This window comes from Primulina eburnea, chromosome 1, assembly GCF_022965805.1.
Source record: "Primulina eburnea isolate SZY01 chromosome 1, ASM2296580v1, whole genome shotgun sequence".
NCBI classification, from domain to species: Eukaryota; Viridiplantae; Streptophyta; class Magnoliopsida; order Lamiales; family Gesneriaceae; genus Primulina; species Primulina eburnea.
In genome coordinates, this window is record NC_133101.1 from 6,168,261 (window position 1) to 6,182,476 (window position 14,216).

At 36.5% G+C, this 14,216-nt stretch overlaps 4 protein-coding genes across 4 annotated transcripts; 2 read left to right on the forward strand and 2 right to left on the reverse strand.

Annotated features, from left to right (window-relative positions):
• The first annotated feature begins 379 nt into the window (after window positions 1–379).
• Window positions 380–2,221, forward strand: LOC140824472 (probable E3 ubiquitin-protein ligase RHC2A). Its single transcript, XM_073186060.1, has one exon. The coding sequence runs from the start codon at window positions 568–570 to the stop codon at window positions 1,699–1,701; it is 1,134 nt and encodes a 377-aa protein (XP_073042161.1). The 5' UTR covers window positions 380–567; the 3' UTR covers window positions 1,702–2,221.
• Window positions 2,222–3,030: 809 nt separating this feature from the next.
• On the reverse strand, window positions 3,031–7,459 carry LOC140824483 (CBS domain-containing protein CBSX6-like). Its single transcript, XM_073186070.1, has 3 exons — window positions 7,221–7,459; window positions 4,674–5,110; window positions 3,031–4,201 (listed from the first exon to the last, which is right to left on the reverse strand). The coding sequence occupies exons 2-3, from the start codon at window positions 5,015–5,017 to the stop codon at window positions 3,292–3,294; spliced, it is 1,254 nt and encodes a 417-aa protein (XP_073042171.1). The 5' UTR covers window positions 5,018–5,110; window positions 7,221–7,459; the 3' UTR covers window positions 3,031–3,291.
• A 2,342-nt stretch (window positions 7,460–9,801) lies between these two features.
• LOC140810698 (thaumatin-like protein) lies at window positions 9,802–10,965 on the forward strand. The gene is made up of 2 exons (XM_073168579.1): window positions 9,802–10,056; window positions 10,160–10,965. Exons 1-2 carry the CDS (start codon window positions 9,993–9,995, stop codon window positions 10,831–10,833), a joined length of 738 nt encoding a protein of 245 aa, XP_073024680.1. The 5' UTR covers window positions 9,802–9,992; the 3' UTR covers window positions 10,834–10,965.
• Window positions 10,966–11,455: 490 nt separating this feature from the next.
• On the reverse strand, window positions 11,456–13,963 carry LOC140824494 (heat shock cognate 70 kDa protein-like). The gene is made up of 2 exons (XM_073186078.1): window positions 13,639–13,963; window positions 11,456–13,220 (listed from the first exon to the last, which is right to left on the reverse strand). The coding sequence occupies exons 1-2, from the start codon at window positions 13,856–13,858 to the stop codon at window positions 11,641–11,643; spliced, it is 1,800 nt and encodes a 599-aa protein (XP_073042179.1). The 5' UTR covers window positions 13,859–13,963; the 3' UTR covers window positions 11,456–11,640.
• Between the last annotated feature and the right edge of the window lie 253 nt (window positions 13,964–14,216).

A 14,216-nucleotide genomic window follows, 5' to 3' on the forward strand; every position in this document is an offset into this window, starting at 1 on the left:
TTGTTCATTGGACGAAATTTTTTATTATGCATGATGTTTCAAATCGTGCTATATTTTGCTCAAACAAACCTCGTTACAAATATTTTAAAAAATAAATGTATGAAGAAAATATAATAAATCACGTGTCTATTCATGAATGATTTGAAATTAAAAAAAATTCACAATATATTGTTGTAATTATTTATTGTGTTTAGCACACAATTTATCATCCATTTCTTTTAAAAATACATATGAATCAAATATTTTATAAATGATTAAGTTATATTTTATTATATTTAATTTTTAATAATTTATACAAGGGGAACTCGTTTGAAAGAAGTATCAAATATGACATCAGACTTCGAAAGAAGTTTGAAAGTGTTGAGCTTTCATTTGTTGTCGTCAAATACGCAGTTTTATTCCGCGCATATCCTTGTTCTTCATTCTTAGCCGTCTCAGTTATTCTTTACCATTTCCTCAGAATACAACGCCGCCACGAGTTTTCTTCAATTTCAGTGTTATTTTGGGAAGAAAGTTCGAATTTTAGATCTGCTGAAACAGTAATTTTGAAAATAAGACGACCTGTAGATGTCGACGTCTTCGAATTTCTGGTGTTACAGATGCAACCGGTTCGTTAGTGTTTTGACCCAAGATTCCATCAGTTGCACCGATTGCAACGGCGGATTTTTGGAAGTCGTTGACACTCCCTCTCGATCTCTGCTCTCTGACTCCAGGAGACACCCTTTTCCTGCAGCTTCGCGAAACCCCGATTCGAGCTCTGGTCGTCCAGGGCCGGCTTTGAGACGGAGCCGAATGAGGGGGGGAGATAGGTCGCCGTTCAATCCGGTTATCGTTTTCCGTGGTCTTAACGAGGGCGGGGATGGAAGAGAAGCTGCTGCTGGAGGTGGTACTGGATTCGAGCTGTATTATGATGATGGAGCTGGGTTGGGTTTAAGGCCGTTGCCCGCCAGTATATCGGATTTCTTTCTTGGATCGGGTTTTGACAGATTGCTCGATCAATTGGCACAAATCGAGGTTAATGGGATTGCTAGAATTGAACGAAACCCGCCCGCTTCTAAAGCTGCCATTGAATCTATGCCCACAGTCGAGATAAGTGGGCAGCACATAGGGCTTGAATCGCACTGCGCGGTTTGTAAAGAGCCCTTTGAGTTGGGGGCTGATGCTCGTGAAATGCCTTGCTATCATTTATACCATCAAGATTGTATTTTACCCTGGCTTTCCTTGAAAAATTCATGCCCTGTCTGTAGACATGAGTTGCCGACTGATAATGACAACGCTAACGGAATTCATGATGCGACAGAAGTGAACAGGGGTGCGAATGAAGTGGCGAATGATGATGAGACCGTGGGACTGACTATATGGAGATTACCAGGCGGAGGGTTTGCTGTTGGAAGATTTTCTGGAGGCAGAAGAGGGGGAGAGAGGGAGTTACCTGTGGTTTACACAGAAGTGGATGGTGGTTTTAATAACAATGGGGTTTCAAGGACAATTTCTTGGGGTTCTAGAGGAATCGTGTCAAGGGAGAGAAGTGGATTGAGGAGGGTTTTGTGTAATTTCTTTGCTTGTTTTGGTCGAGGTGGATCCTCTAATTCTAGTTCGGATTCTAGAATGAGTCGGAGGAGTGGCTTGCTACCTTCGGTCAGCTCGACTTCGAGACAATTTAGTGGACGTCGTTACGAAGTTAATGGTGAGAATGTATAAATAGGCCTGATGAGTGCTGGTGGAAGAACACTGTTTCTATTCAAAAAATGTATAGCTGGACGTGCAACTGAGTAAATGATCCCAAGTCTTGTTTCGTGCTCTAGATTTCTGGTGCGGTGATATTTGGCTGATATAGGAGGAGATGAAGTGAGTTGTGCAAAATCATGACACGAAATTGATGAATGAATCAGAGGACGATAATAATAAAATGGCTGGATTGGGTTATCAGATGTCGGAGTAGAGGTAACAAACCAAGCTATTGGAACTTGGAAGAGCACCTATTTCTTTTTCGCATTTGTTTTCTATCACAATTTTGCAAATGGTAGTTCCTTTGATGTTGCTATTTGGTGTACCTTTGTTTCTAATATTCTCTGTCTAATTTAGCTTAGGAAGCTTGTTTATACTATGTATTGTGTCTCGGCAAACTAATCGGTGGCATACATTGTTGTGGAGAATGCGTATTACTTTGAATTGTTTTATCATGCAGTTGATTTCTATATATAAAGAAAATTCTCTTATAGTTGCAGTTGATTTGGTTTTGAAACTAAACTGCAGTTGATTTTGTCTCTTCAAAAGGTTGAATTTTGGATCACATCATGTTGTTTTGGTGTACAAATGTGGAAACATGAGAGATCAGGCATAGGTGACAGTTTTTCCTTTCTGAGATGAGATGCCATTTGTTTGAGGTGTGTCGGGATAAGAACTTTGACGAATGATTTCACAAGTGGTAGGATTGAAATATGTGGTGGCGAGGATTAATCTTTTTTACTATAGAAAGAAAATTTCAAGACTTTTGGAGCTTCTGATTTCTCTTCAGAGCTCTTTCTCGATCATTGATGAAAATGATAGACCAACATGCCTTGATATATTTTTCACGTGAGATGTTCCTCAAATTATAACTATTTCAAGGCCAAATTTCCAGTCGAACAATTCATATTTAAATTGAATAAATGTGAAAATTTTCATAATATATTCCATATTTGAATTCCAGTGTACATTCTCAAGACTGAATGATTGAACAAAAATTTATAAAGAATGAAAGAAATTCGAAGGAAGCTACTCGATAATAAACCCAACCTTGAATTTTCGGTCGACAGATGAAAGGGATAATTCAAATTTTCATCTTTATTATTTGTATCCAAACTGTTTTGCTTCTCTTGTTTTCCATGTGTCAAAAGAATTATGCATTTAAAAATGTTTTTGATCCTCGACGTTAATTAATTAATCGTTAAAATTGGTTTCCAGTTAAAATGTAACCAAATTTGGGGAGAAATTGAGAACCATAATGCACTACCTTTGACGTTAAAATAATGTCAAAAACCAAGAACGTCGAAAAATTCAAGAGTGAACCTTTTTAGCACAATTGCAAACAAGAGGAATTAACACACTTTTGGTCCAAAACAATAGAGACTAAAGTTGTAGTCATCCCACAGAACAAATAAAACTAATTCAATGACTGAACTCACTTGTACAAACGAGGAAATATAAACAACAATAATGCAAAAATTATAATTTCAAGTGTCCCCAAGTCAGGAGACTTGCCAGATTGAAATTATGTATATCACAGTCTGATTCGGAAATGAGTGCTGCTCAAGATGTGGAGTGGGTTTCAGAAACGATTTTCCCAGGCTGCCTGGTCACTGCAGCTAAGATATCAGCATATCCAACCACACCAACTAAACTGTCTTCTGTTTCTGCCTCGGTTACCCACACATGGGTTGCACGGTGCGACAACATTTGTGCCATGACAGCAGCCAATGAACTCGTCGCCTTACAGGTCAAAGGAGCAGCTCTACCACGATACATGCTCCTACCAACTCTGAAATTTTGATTGGACGGATTCCTAACAAACCCCATACTTCTGCAACTGAATATTCTTGACTTTGTTGCCTCACCACCATTGGTTAAATCGGTCTGAGTAGCCATGTCATTAAGCATAGGAAACGATCTCAAATTCATGTTATCTTCAACTCCCATAACAAACTGTCCAGCTGAAAAATTAGCCAGTGCCCAAGCAGCAGCCAAGTAGTCACATTTCCATAGTCTAGATGACGAAATTTCACCAATGATCTTGTGTTGGCTGTCTAGTGTTTGCTCCACAACAGCCACAGCACAAGGTTCACAGGGAAGCTTTTTGGTGGAATCAGATGCTGGGCATGATGCTTCGATGCTGCTATAGTTTGGGTTGATTGCTCCGAGGGTGGAAATAGAAGAAAGAGGTAAAGGGGCCAAGGCACCAAGGCAACCAATGAGGAAGCGAAGTACATCTTCTCTTGACAGGCAGCAAAATTTGTCCTGGATGGAGGATGTTGAAGATGTTGATGGTCGAGTAGCATTACCAAGAGTGGTCAGACTGTTGCCCGTAGAAGGATCTACATTTTTTAGCCACTTTCCATTGTAAAGAATGGAAAAGCGCTTGCTCATTCCTCTCCACACTAAACTCTTGGGGACAAGGAGTCGCTTCACACCTTGTTTCATCATCTCCAAAGCATCTATTAATCTGGAACAACAAGAAGGAACCACCAGAGTTTTTCTCACTTCTGGAATTCCACACTAAGTTTTACAGGCATAAAAGTTTAGGTCTAATTTTTTATGATGTGGATCAAAACAAATGTGCAACATTTGGATTCATTTATGTGTATCCTTTTGATGCGTGAAGCGATGAAGAAATACAGCACAACATGAAAATCAAAGAAAAATTGACTCATGGATTCAAAGCAAATAAAATTTTTCAATTCTTACACAGGCCAGAATAACCTTATATTTGAAAACCACAAGGATTTACACAGTAAGAAAAGAAGATATTTAACCCTTATGGTCGCATTTGAGCAGGGAAACTAACAATGTGAATAAAACAATCATCATATCTTCACATAACTGGATTGTTGAAAAAATAGAGAAGAAAGGTAAAGCAGATTGGATAGAAGTTGATTATAAAAAGAAACTGGGAAGGAAGGGGAGAGGAGACCAACCTTGTGCCAGGATCAACAACCTTGAGAGCGGCATTGTTGGGGATCACAACCTCGGAAACAGGGGTTTTAATGGCTTTATCCTGATCGGACAAAGAATCTTCTCTGGACAAGAATGCCACGATATCCAGGGCATTGAGGATGCCAACAAACCTTTGTTGCCTCATTTCAGCATTCTCCATCACGTTCTTTTGTGATTTCTTTTTCCACACCAGAATGCCTCCTTCTGAGGATTCCCCAATGGCGCCGATGGCATCTTCCAATGTCTCCGTATCAGCAAACTCGCATAGCTCAGGCTTTCCCACTGTAAGATCTCCCACCACATGGTACAAAAACACCGATGCCATCCTCTCTACAGTAATCCAAAACTAGCTATTTCCTTCTTGTGGACTGATCTATATTGCTCCAATGATTTGGGAACGACGATTAAAAATTTCTCCCTGTCCAATCAATTATACACCAGATCAGATATGAGCAGAAATGTTTATGTTGATCTGGCTATTTATCACTTTCAACTCGTAATAATAAAAAAGGCTTTGGCAATACTTTGTGAAAACCTTTGAAATTGTTTTCAGATGTGGATTTCGAAAGTTGATATGTTGTGAAACAATGTTGTGTAGTTATTAAATGAAAAAGATGAAGAAGTATGATGATTGGTCGAAAAACAGTGGCATGAAAAATTCATAATGCAATAGTCCTGTCTTGAATTATTTATTTGAAATATGAAATGATGTAATGTTGCAACTAAACTATCAGTTCAACAAGGAAAGTTTTCAAAATAGTTAAGTTTCAATTAAGTTCATAAATTTAATAATTTCATTCATGTGTATTATTTGTTGTAAAAGGAAAGCAATATTGAAGGCTATGTTTGATTTCATTTCCGGGAACTCATCACATAAAATGAAACTAAACATTACAATATCAATTTTCATTTTCTCCCTTAAAAACTAAATTCCATTCTATTTTCACATTTCTCGACATGATACACACTTTTAATATTATTGAAAATATGTGATGTTATTACCAATCCAATTACATTGTTATTACATGATATCGATGGTAACATAACTTTTGTTTTATATATTAACATTTATGCCAAGTGTTTAATACCAAAATTGAGGAATTGAACCTCGAATAAAACATCTAAAAGTTGAAAAACAATTATATGTCCTAACTACTGGATGAATGTCCGAGATGTCCTTGAGCATGAACGAGTTCAAGTCCCAACACCCAAAAATGTCCAGGTACTTCGGGCGGGGTGTCGGAGCATCAAGACCGACGACCGAGATGTTACCCACGGCCCAGATGTTGGGCTTCCCAACATTCTAATTCATGCATTGAACCCATGGAGGACTCTCGTCCCAGACACTCGAACATTGTTTAAAACCTAAAGGCCTACTACTAAAACATCACAGGCGTTCACCCTGGCATCCCAAATGTCCAATTCAGAAATGTAAAATTATAAATTAAAACCAATGTGTTTCATGGAAGTCGAGGATGTTGGAAGCTGTTATTGTAATCCACCATCTCTTAGGTTTTAGCACATGGCATTTCTAGTCAACTGAAGATATCCTTAAAAAAGTGTCTGATGTATTGATTCAATATATTGTGGGGGTTCTCAACAAATTTATTTATGCATACCATGCTAGTCAGTTATTTGATTCAGTTTACTTTTAACTTATTGCATCTCGTTTTCTTAATAAAATCCAAATAAAAATTCCTTCAGTCATTTTTTAATGTTTATTGTAAATTAGTTTGCATAATAATATTTAAATTTAATTGAGTGAATTACTATTCCTGAGAACAATCCTCACAAAACAATCTCATATTACAATAGACTGGTGCATTCACAAAACGAAAAATATTTTGTCCATCACACAGCATTCTTGTCCGAGGTGATGGACATAGCATATTAGCATTCATGTCTAAGGTGGAAGCACTTTCTTTGAGGTTTTTTTTAACAAGAAAAGATGACAAAACGGGACTAGTTCTCTTCTATGTTAAGATTCAATTACCAGATTAAGGACTCCATAACATAAAAAACTTATCCTGTTCGCTTTTGCTGGATCAAAAGCGTCTATGCTTGGTTGACCGCTTCATTCTTCGACGCTAAGGATTGTGAAAAGAATTTGGAAAGGGGCAGTCAGTTCAAAATATTTCACACAATATTGATGCTTTAATGACTTTTCGCATGTGTATTTTACTTGGGAATTCAATTATTAAATTATTCGAATAGTTTATTTGGGGCGGCTGAGTGGATAGCTTAACACAAACATCATTGTCACAAGTACGTGAATGATTTTTGCAGTCTCAAATCCGAATGCTTCTTCATCAACAATCACCCGAGCATCCGACGGACTCTACACTACCTACCAGCAAGAAGTCTAGGAACTACCGGCGATCAAAGACCCACATAGAATTTCAGGATAAGATTCAGAAATCAGAAAAATTCAACGCAATCGAACAAGAACTCAGCTAAATCAATCAAAATCAGAAGCCCAAATCAACCATACCTCCACAAATCCGAAATAACGTAGAACCAGATCCTACCTGTACGCGAAGGATCCGGTGAATGAGCTCGGCGAGCACCGGACAAATGCCCGAAGAAATGCTACGAATCTGAAAATCCGGCGGTGAAATCCGAAGAGCTGGGCAGAAATCTGATCGTTCTGAGGACGAAAGAATGAAGAATAAGAGATAAAATCTGAAATCTAATGAACAGAGCCAGAAAAAATGGATGAAACGATCAAAACACTATTCTTGCTGTTCCACTGCTTATATATGTTAGAAGAAAATAAATACTTCTACAAAATATAATATAATTATTTTTTATGAATACGAGGAAATTAATAATATTCTGAACTGTATGATTGACTATCAAAATCTTAATTATCTATAACATATATTTATACATATATATATATATATATATATATATATAATCTTGAACTATTTTATATACAATGTTTTGAATGCCCAAAAACCAAAAAATGGGAAAAAAAAACACCTATCCATATGCAAATGATTATTGCTACAAGTAAATAGGTGTGTCTGTTACACCCAGAATTCTATTATTAATGTATTTGTATAGGATGATATGTCGATTATTTCACTGCAAAATAAAAATTATTGATAAATTTTATATTTTGTATTATCAAATGAGATTATTCGTCTATCATTTTATACAAAATAAAAATCGAAAATTTGCTCTCAATATAACATAGATTCACCTCAAATAAATATAGAAGTGAATTTTAAATTGTGTATTATTAATATTTTTTATTGCAGTTTCTTGTTTGGTCAATGCCAAAATAATAAGTAGACATCACATGTTTCGATGTTCGTAAATGAGTGCTATCAAACAAATGCCATTATATTGTAATTTAAAATGAGAACAAATGATTTGAGCTAACGTCACCAATATATATATATATATATATATATATATATATATATATATATATATATATATATATATATATATATAAATGAACACATATTCATATCTATTGTAATTGTTTTCTTCACCACAAAAATGGGTCAATGATATGTCATCTTTAGGATATTTTCTTAAAAATATGTCGAATGATGGCTATTTATATGTATGTGTGTGTATGATTCATACTTTTTAAGTAAACCTCATATATAATGATAAATATTTATCTTTAAATAATCTTTGAGAAAAATTTGCACGAATACATTTTAAACTTGGGATTTAGTAATTTTTTTTGTTTTTTTTTTTAAAAAATAAGTTCAAATTGTTGGGTCAATTTCAATTATATGAGTTTATGTGTAATTTATTATATGATGTTGGTTGTCTCTTGACGTGAAGCCTAAAACTTAAATTGATTGGTTAAAATTTTGGTTAATGAATTTTAATGTATCTAATAGGGTGTGAGCCTACAATATATAGAGACAAAATTATAATTTATGTTTTTGTGACGGGCTAAAATAAAAATATCAGAAGATAACGATAAACATTATCAATAATTCCATGATATTATACCAAACATGTTTCGTCAATATCAAATGAACAAGTAGACAACACATGTTTCGATGTTCATACCAAACAAATTCCATGATATTATAATTTAAAATTTGAACGAAAACGGAATAAATGATTTGAGCTAACGTAACCAAAATATATACATATGAACGCATATGATGTTCATACCTATTTTAAATTTTTTCTACACCACAAAAAAATTGGTCAATGACTTAACTTGATTATCTAAATCTTCAGGAAGCTAATTATCATTAACTAGTTCTGGGGATGATGCCTATGATCGTTTGATGGACGATGGATTTATCGTTTACCGAAATTGGATGTAATACTTTTATTAAAACGATTGTACAAACACGCAACACTATGTTAGCCCGACATTGGTATAAGGCTCAGATCAAATTTTGAAATAAATTCGAGACAAAATCCTAAGTACGAAATTAGTCTTCTACATACGTAGTTACAAACAAATTTGTCAACCTATCATATACTTCATGCGGACATAAAAGTCCAAAAGTTAAATATATTATATAGAATAAAATCAAAAAATATAAAAATTACACACAATGGAGGCCACACTAAACTGGCACCTTCAATTATACTAGTGCACAGAGTATAATATTTTTTATAATTTATTTGATTTATATTTAAATGTGAATCAAAATATAATTATAAGAAATAGTGAGGGATTGCACTGTAATTTTGATATATGAAGTAAAAAATAAATTGAAAAATAAAAGAATAAAAAATTGACTTCAGTAAGAATTGAAATTATAACGTAAACCTCAATAAACAACGACTATATCTGCTGAACTATATATAACTTGTATTAAAATTTTAACATTTTATTAATATATATAATTATTAAAATAGACTATCACAGCAAAGTTAGTTACTCTAAGTATCTCAAATTTAATAAAATGGTATAGAAGTATAGATAATATAGATTTTATATAAAATAAAATATAATATACAAAAAAAAAGTAGTAATTCCAGCACAAAACTTGATTCGAACAATTACTCGTGGTTATTTATGTTATTTTAATGATAATTTTGTTTTTAAAAAATAATTGTTTAATTAATAATGATTACGTGATCTAAATAATTAAACTTGCCTCTTTTCTCCACTTTCACCAAATCCACCCATCTTCATCGAACGTGGAATAAAGGGTCGAAAAACCGCACACCGTGGGCCTTGATTTCCATTCATAAACAGTTGCTCACCATTTATTCAAGATTAATGAATCATCCCTCTGTCTTCTTAACGATGTTTTTCTTTTAAATTACGTTAAATATCAAAGATAATTAAATCATAGGAAATGTCGAATTTCATGAAGCTGTTCTTGTTCCTTTTCTGCTTCATCACATCAGTATTCACTTCCGGTTTGTTATTGTCACTTCGTTTTTATGAACTTTATGATCATAGAAAGAGTTTGATTTATATGATCAGAAGTTATAAAATGTTGTTATGATTTCTTGATTGCAGATGGAACGCAGCTCATTGTAGTGAATAACTGCAAGGGCCCCGTATGGCCCGGGATACTCGCCACCGCCGGCCACGAGACACTGAACAACGGCGGTTTCCGTCTCAAAAGCGGCCAACAAGTGGTGGTGGACTGCCCGAAGCATTGGTCGGGACGGATATGGGCTCGACAGGGCTGCTGTTTCGATGAGACTGGTAAAGGATCATGCCAGACAGGAGACTGTGCGGGGAAGTTGCATTGCACGGGCACCGGGGGAGAGCCTCCAGCGACATTGGTTGAAATGACACTCGGAACGAGTTTGAATCCTAAACATTACTATGACGTGAGCTTAGTGGACGGATTCAATCTTCCGGTGTCGATGATTCCGGTGGGCGGTGGCCATGGATGTGGCGTGGCAGCGTGTGAGGCGGACTTGAACGGTTGCTGTCCGGAGAAGTTGGCGGTGAGGAGGGGTGGGAAAGTGGTGGCTTGCAAGAGTGCTTGTTTGGCTACGAGGGAAGATAGATATTGCTGCACCGGTGAGTATAGGAGCCTGGAGACGTGCAAGCCGACGCCTTTCGCACATTTGTTTAAGGCCGTCTGTCCTCGTGCTTATAGTTATGCTTATGATGAATCTACGGGGCTCAAGACTTGCATGGCGCCAAGATATGTCATCACTTTCTGCCCTCCAAATTGATGAAATATATTATTTGGATATTGTTTATGTTTTGTAAATGTGATTTTCATGTCTGAACCTTTGATTTAATTGTTTTTTTTCCCGGTCTGAGGGTGTCAAGATATTGGATTTCCTTTACTTCGTTTAATTCAAGTTGTAGGTGCATTTCGTTTAGACATCCACCGACACAAACCTCTATACCATAAGACAGGAAAATTTCATCTGTGTTGCGCCAGAATCACGAACAACACAGCCAGATCAACAGAAGAACACCTAGTTGTTTGGAATTCTGGCCATACTCGAATATTCAGTCGTAGTTAAAATTAGTCACAAGTCACAACGACATCCATTCAAGATTATCTTTGTAAAGTTAGCAAGGAAAGAAAAGGGATGATTTGCGACAATAGACCTGTACAATAAAGTTTTAAAAAAATATGAACCTTGTGATAAACAATACATGGGGTAATGTGTTGTCATATGTGTAAAGCTGAAATGAGGTTTACTTTTTCAGAAACCTTTTTTTACAGAGGCCCAATTCTTGCAAAAGAACCGCCCAGAAAAAGAGGGTGTCTGACTTTATCGAAAGATCGTCCTATAGTTTTGCCATCGAACCAAAACCAAAACTAAACTTTACTTTGAAAGATGCCCAAAATAAAAGTTGATTGATTTATAATAAACAAGCTCACACAAATTCCCCAGCAGAGCAGAATACATATATGTCAATGTCAATAGAATGACATGAGAGTCTATGTTCCAAATCAAACGGATAATGTTCAAAGAAATGGATTGATACAAGGATCTGTAACCGTATACATACTAACAATAAGTTTATTTGAAAATTCTCTGTAGCTCATTCTTTTTATCCACGAACTCGTACCCTTCGGCGGATTGGTTGATGTCCAGCCACTGGATGGCATCTTCGATCGCGGACTTTAACACTAAGTTTTTAGCACCTTTCATTTTATAAATATAATCTTCCAATGAATTTCTAGCCTCGATTTTCTTTTTGAGCTTCCTATCTTCATCCCTGTAGTTTTCGGCGTTCCGAACCATTTTCTCAATCTCATCCTTAGACAATCTGCCTTTGACATTTGTGATCGTGACGCTGCTATTGTTACCAGTTGTTTTATCCACCGCCGAAACATTTAAGATACCATTTGCATCAATATCAAATGTGACATCGAATCGAGGAACCCCCTTTGGAGCAAGAGGGATGTCCGACAGCCAGAATTCACCCAACAAAATGTTGTCATCAGTTCGGGGATTTTCTCCTTGATACACCTGGAATATCACATCAGTTTGGTCGTCTATAAACGTACTGAACTCCTCCTCCATCTTAGTAGGAACGGTGGTGTTCCTGGGGACGACGACAGACATGTCGCCATCTCGTATACTCACACCAAGAGAGAGAGGAGTGACGTCGCACAGCACTATGCCTTGAATCTTCTCGTTTGTCTCACCACTCAAAATTGCAGCTTGGACTGCAGCACCATATGCTACGGCCTCATCGGGATGAATGCTTCTACACAACTCCTTTCCATCAAAGAAATCTTGAAGCAATTCTTGCACCTTAGGGATTCTAGTCGATCCACCGACGAGAACTACGTCGTCGACCTTACTCTTTGTCATACCAGCATCCCTCAAACACTTCTCCACTTGATCCATGCATCGCTGGAACTTATCCATGTTGAGCTCCTCGAATTTAGCACGCGTAATTTTCCAATCAAAATCAATTCCATCGTACAAACATTCAAGTCCAATAGTTGTTTGCGCCGTGGATGATAGAATTCTTTTCGCTTTCTCACAAGCTGTCCTCAACCTCCTTAATGCTCTGGGGCTGTTACTTATATCCTTCTTGTGCTTTCTCTTGAACTCTAAAACAAAATAGCTTACCATTTCGCTGTCAAAATCTTCTCCTCCAAGGTGAGTATCACCAGCTATGGCTTTCACATTAAAAAGACCCTTTTCGATATTGAGGAGCGACACATCCAATGTACCACCACCAAGGTCAAAAATAAGTACATTCTTCTCACCTGAGATCTTACCTTTTTTCTCAAGACCATAAGCAAGGGCAGCAGCGGTGGGTTCGACAATGACACGCATGACATTGAGCCCGGATATTATTCCGGCATCCTTTGTTGCTTGCCTTTGGGAATCATCGAAGTATGCAGGCACAGTGATAACTGCATCAATCACTGTCGATCCAAGATACGCTTCGGCACATTCTTTCATCCTGGCAAGAACCATTGCAGAAATCTCTTCAACAGAAAACTGTTTCTCTTCACCTTTGTACGCAACCACAATCACAGGCTTATCCATAGGGCCAGAAATAACTTTAAATGGCCAGTGCTTCATATCATTCTGAACCAAAGGATCACTAAATCTCCTGCCCATCAATCTTTTAGCATCTGTAAATTTAATCATATCATAGAGCGAAAAAGCACAAGAAATGAGTAATTTAATCAGAAAACTCTTGTTTTATTAAATAGGAATGATATGTGAAGCTGAGTCATTCTCTTAGCATATAATTAGACTGATTTGTATATTTCAACCATGAGGCCCTGCACAGATCTATGAATTCCAAAGCATTCTGATCGATATAATATACTGGTTTTCCATAATTTCCGTATTTTCGAAACTTGAAGTTCTTAAAACATGTCTCTTCTGGTACTTGTAGAAACATTATGACCCAAACGCTTTTGAAGACTTTTGAGGAAATATCAAGCCATTGACTCTGCATAAATTTCTACTATAAACTCCCTCCCACATCAAGCACAATCGAAATTAACTAAACCGCGTAACGAAGTAGTAGCTAGGAAGAATTACCAAAAACAGTGTTGACTGGGTTCATTGCTGCAAGATTCTTAGCTGCGTCGCCAACGAGACGTTCGGTTTCGGTGAAAGATACATAAGATGGGGTGGTCCGGTTGCCCTGATCATTCGGTATGATCTCTACGCGATCATCTCGACTGCGCCACACGGCTACACATGAATATGTCGTTCCCAAATCGATACCAATCGCCGGCCTTTCACCATTGGCAGCCATTTTAGTCTACGCGAACGATGAAGTCAAGTCGTGGATCGTTTTACTAATGGGACAGAGAGGAAAATGGGGGGACAGACACAGCTATTGACGTTAAATATTGCAAATTGGGAGAACCGTTTACCACTGTTTAGCATGCACATATTTTTAAATGATGTTTTTCCTTCTTTTCTTCTCTTTTTTTTAAGTAAACTAATTGATTATTCGCTATTGGTAAAATAATTTTTTTACCTCACTAAATTTGGATTTTGGTTATTTAAGTTTTCAAATTTTTATTTTGATATATCTGACTTTGACTTTTTTGTTTCAGTACAATTTTACTGGATAACTGATGTGATATTAGAAAATATTTCAAAAAATA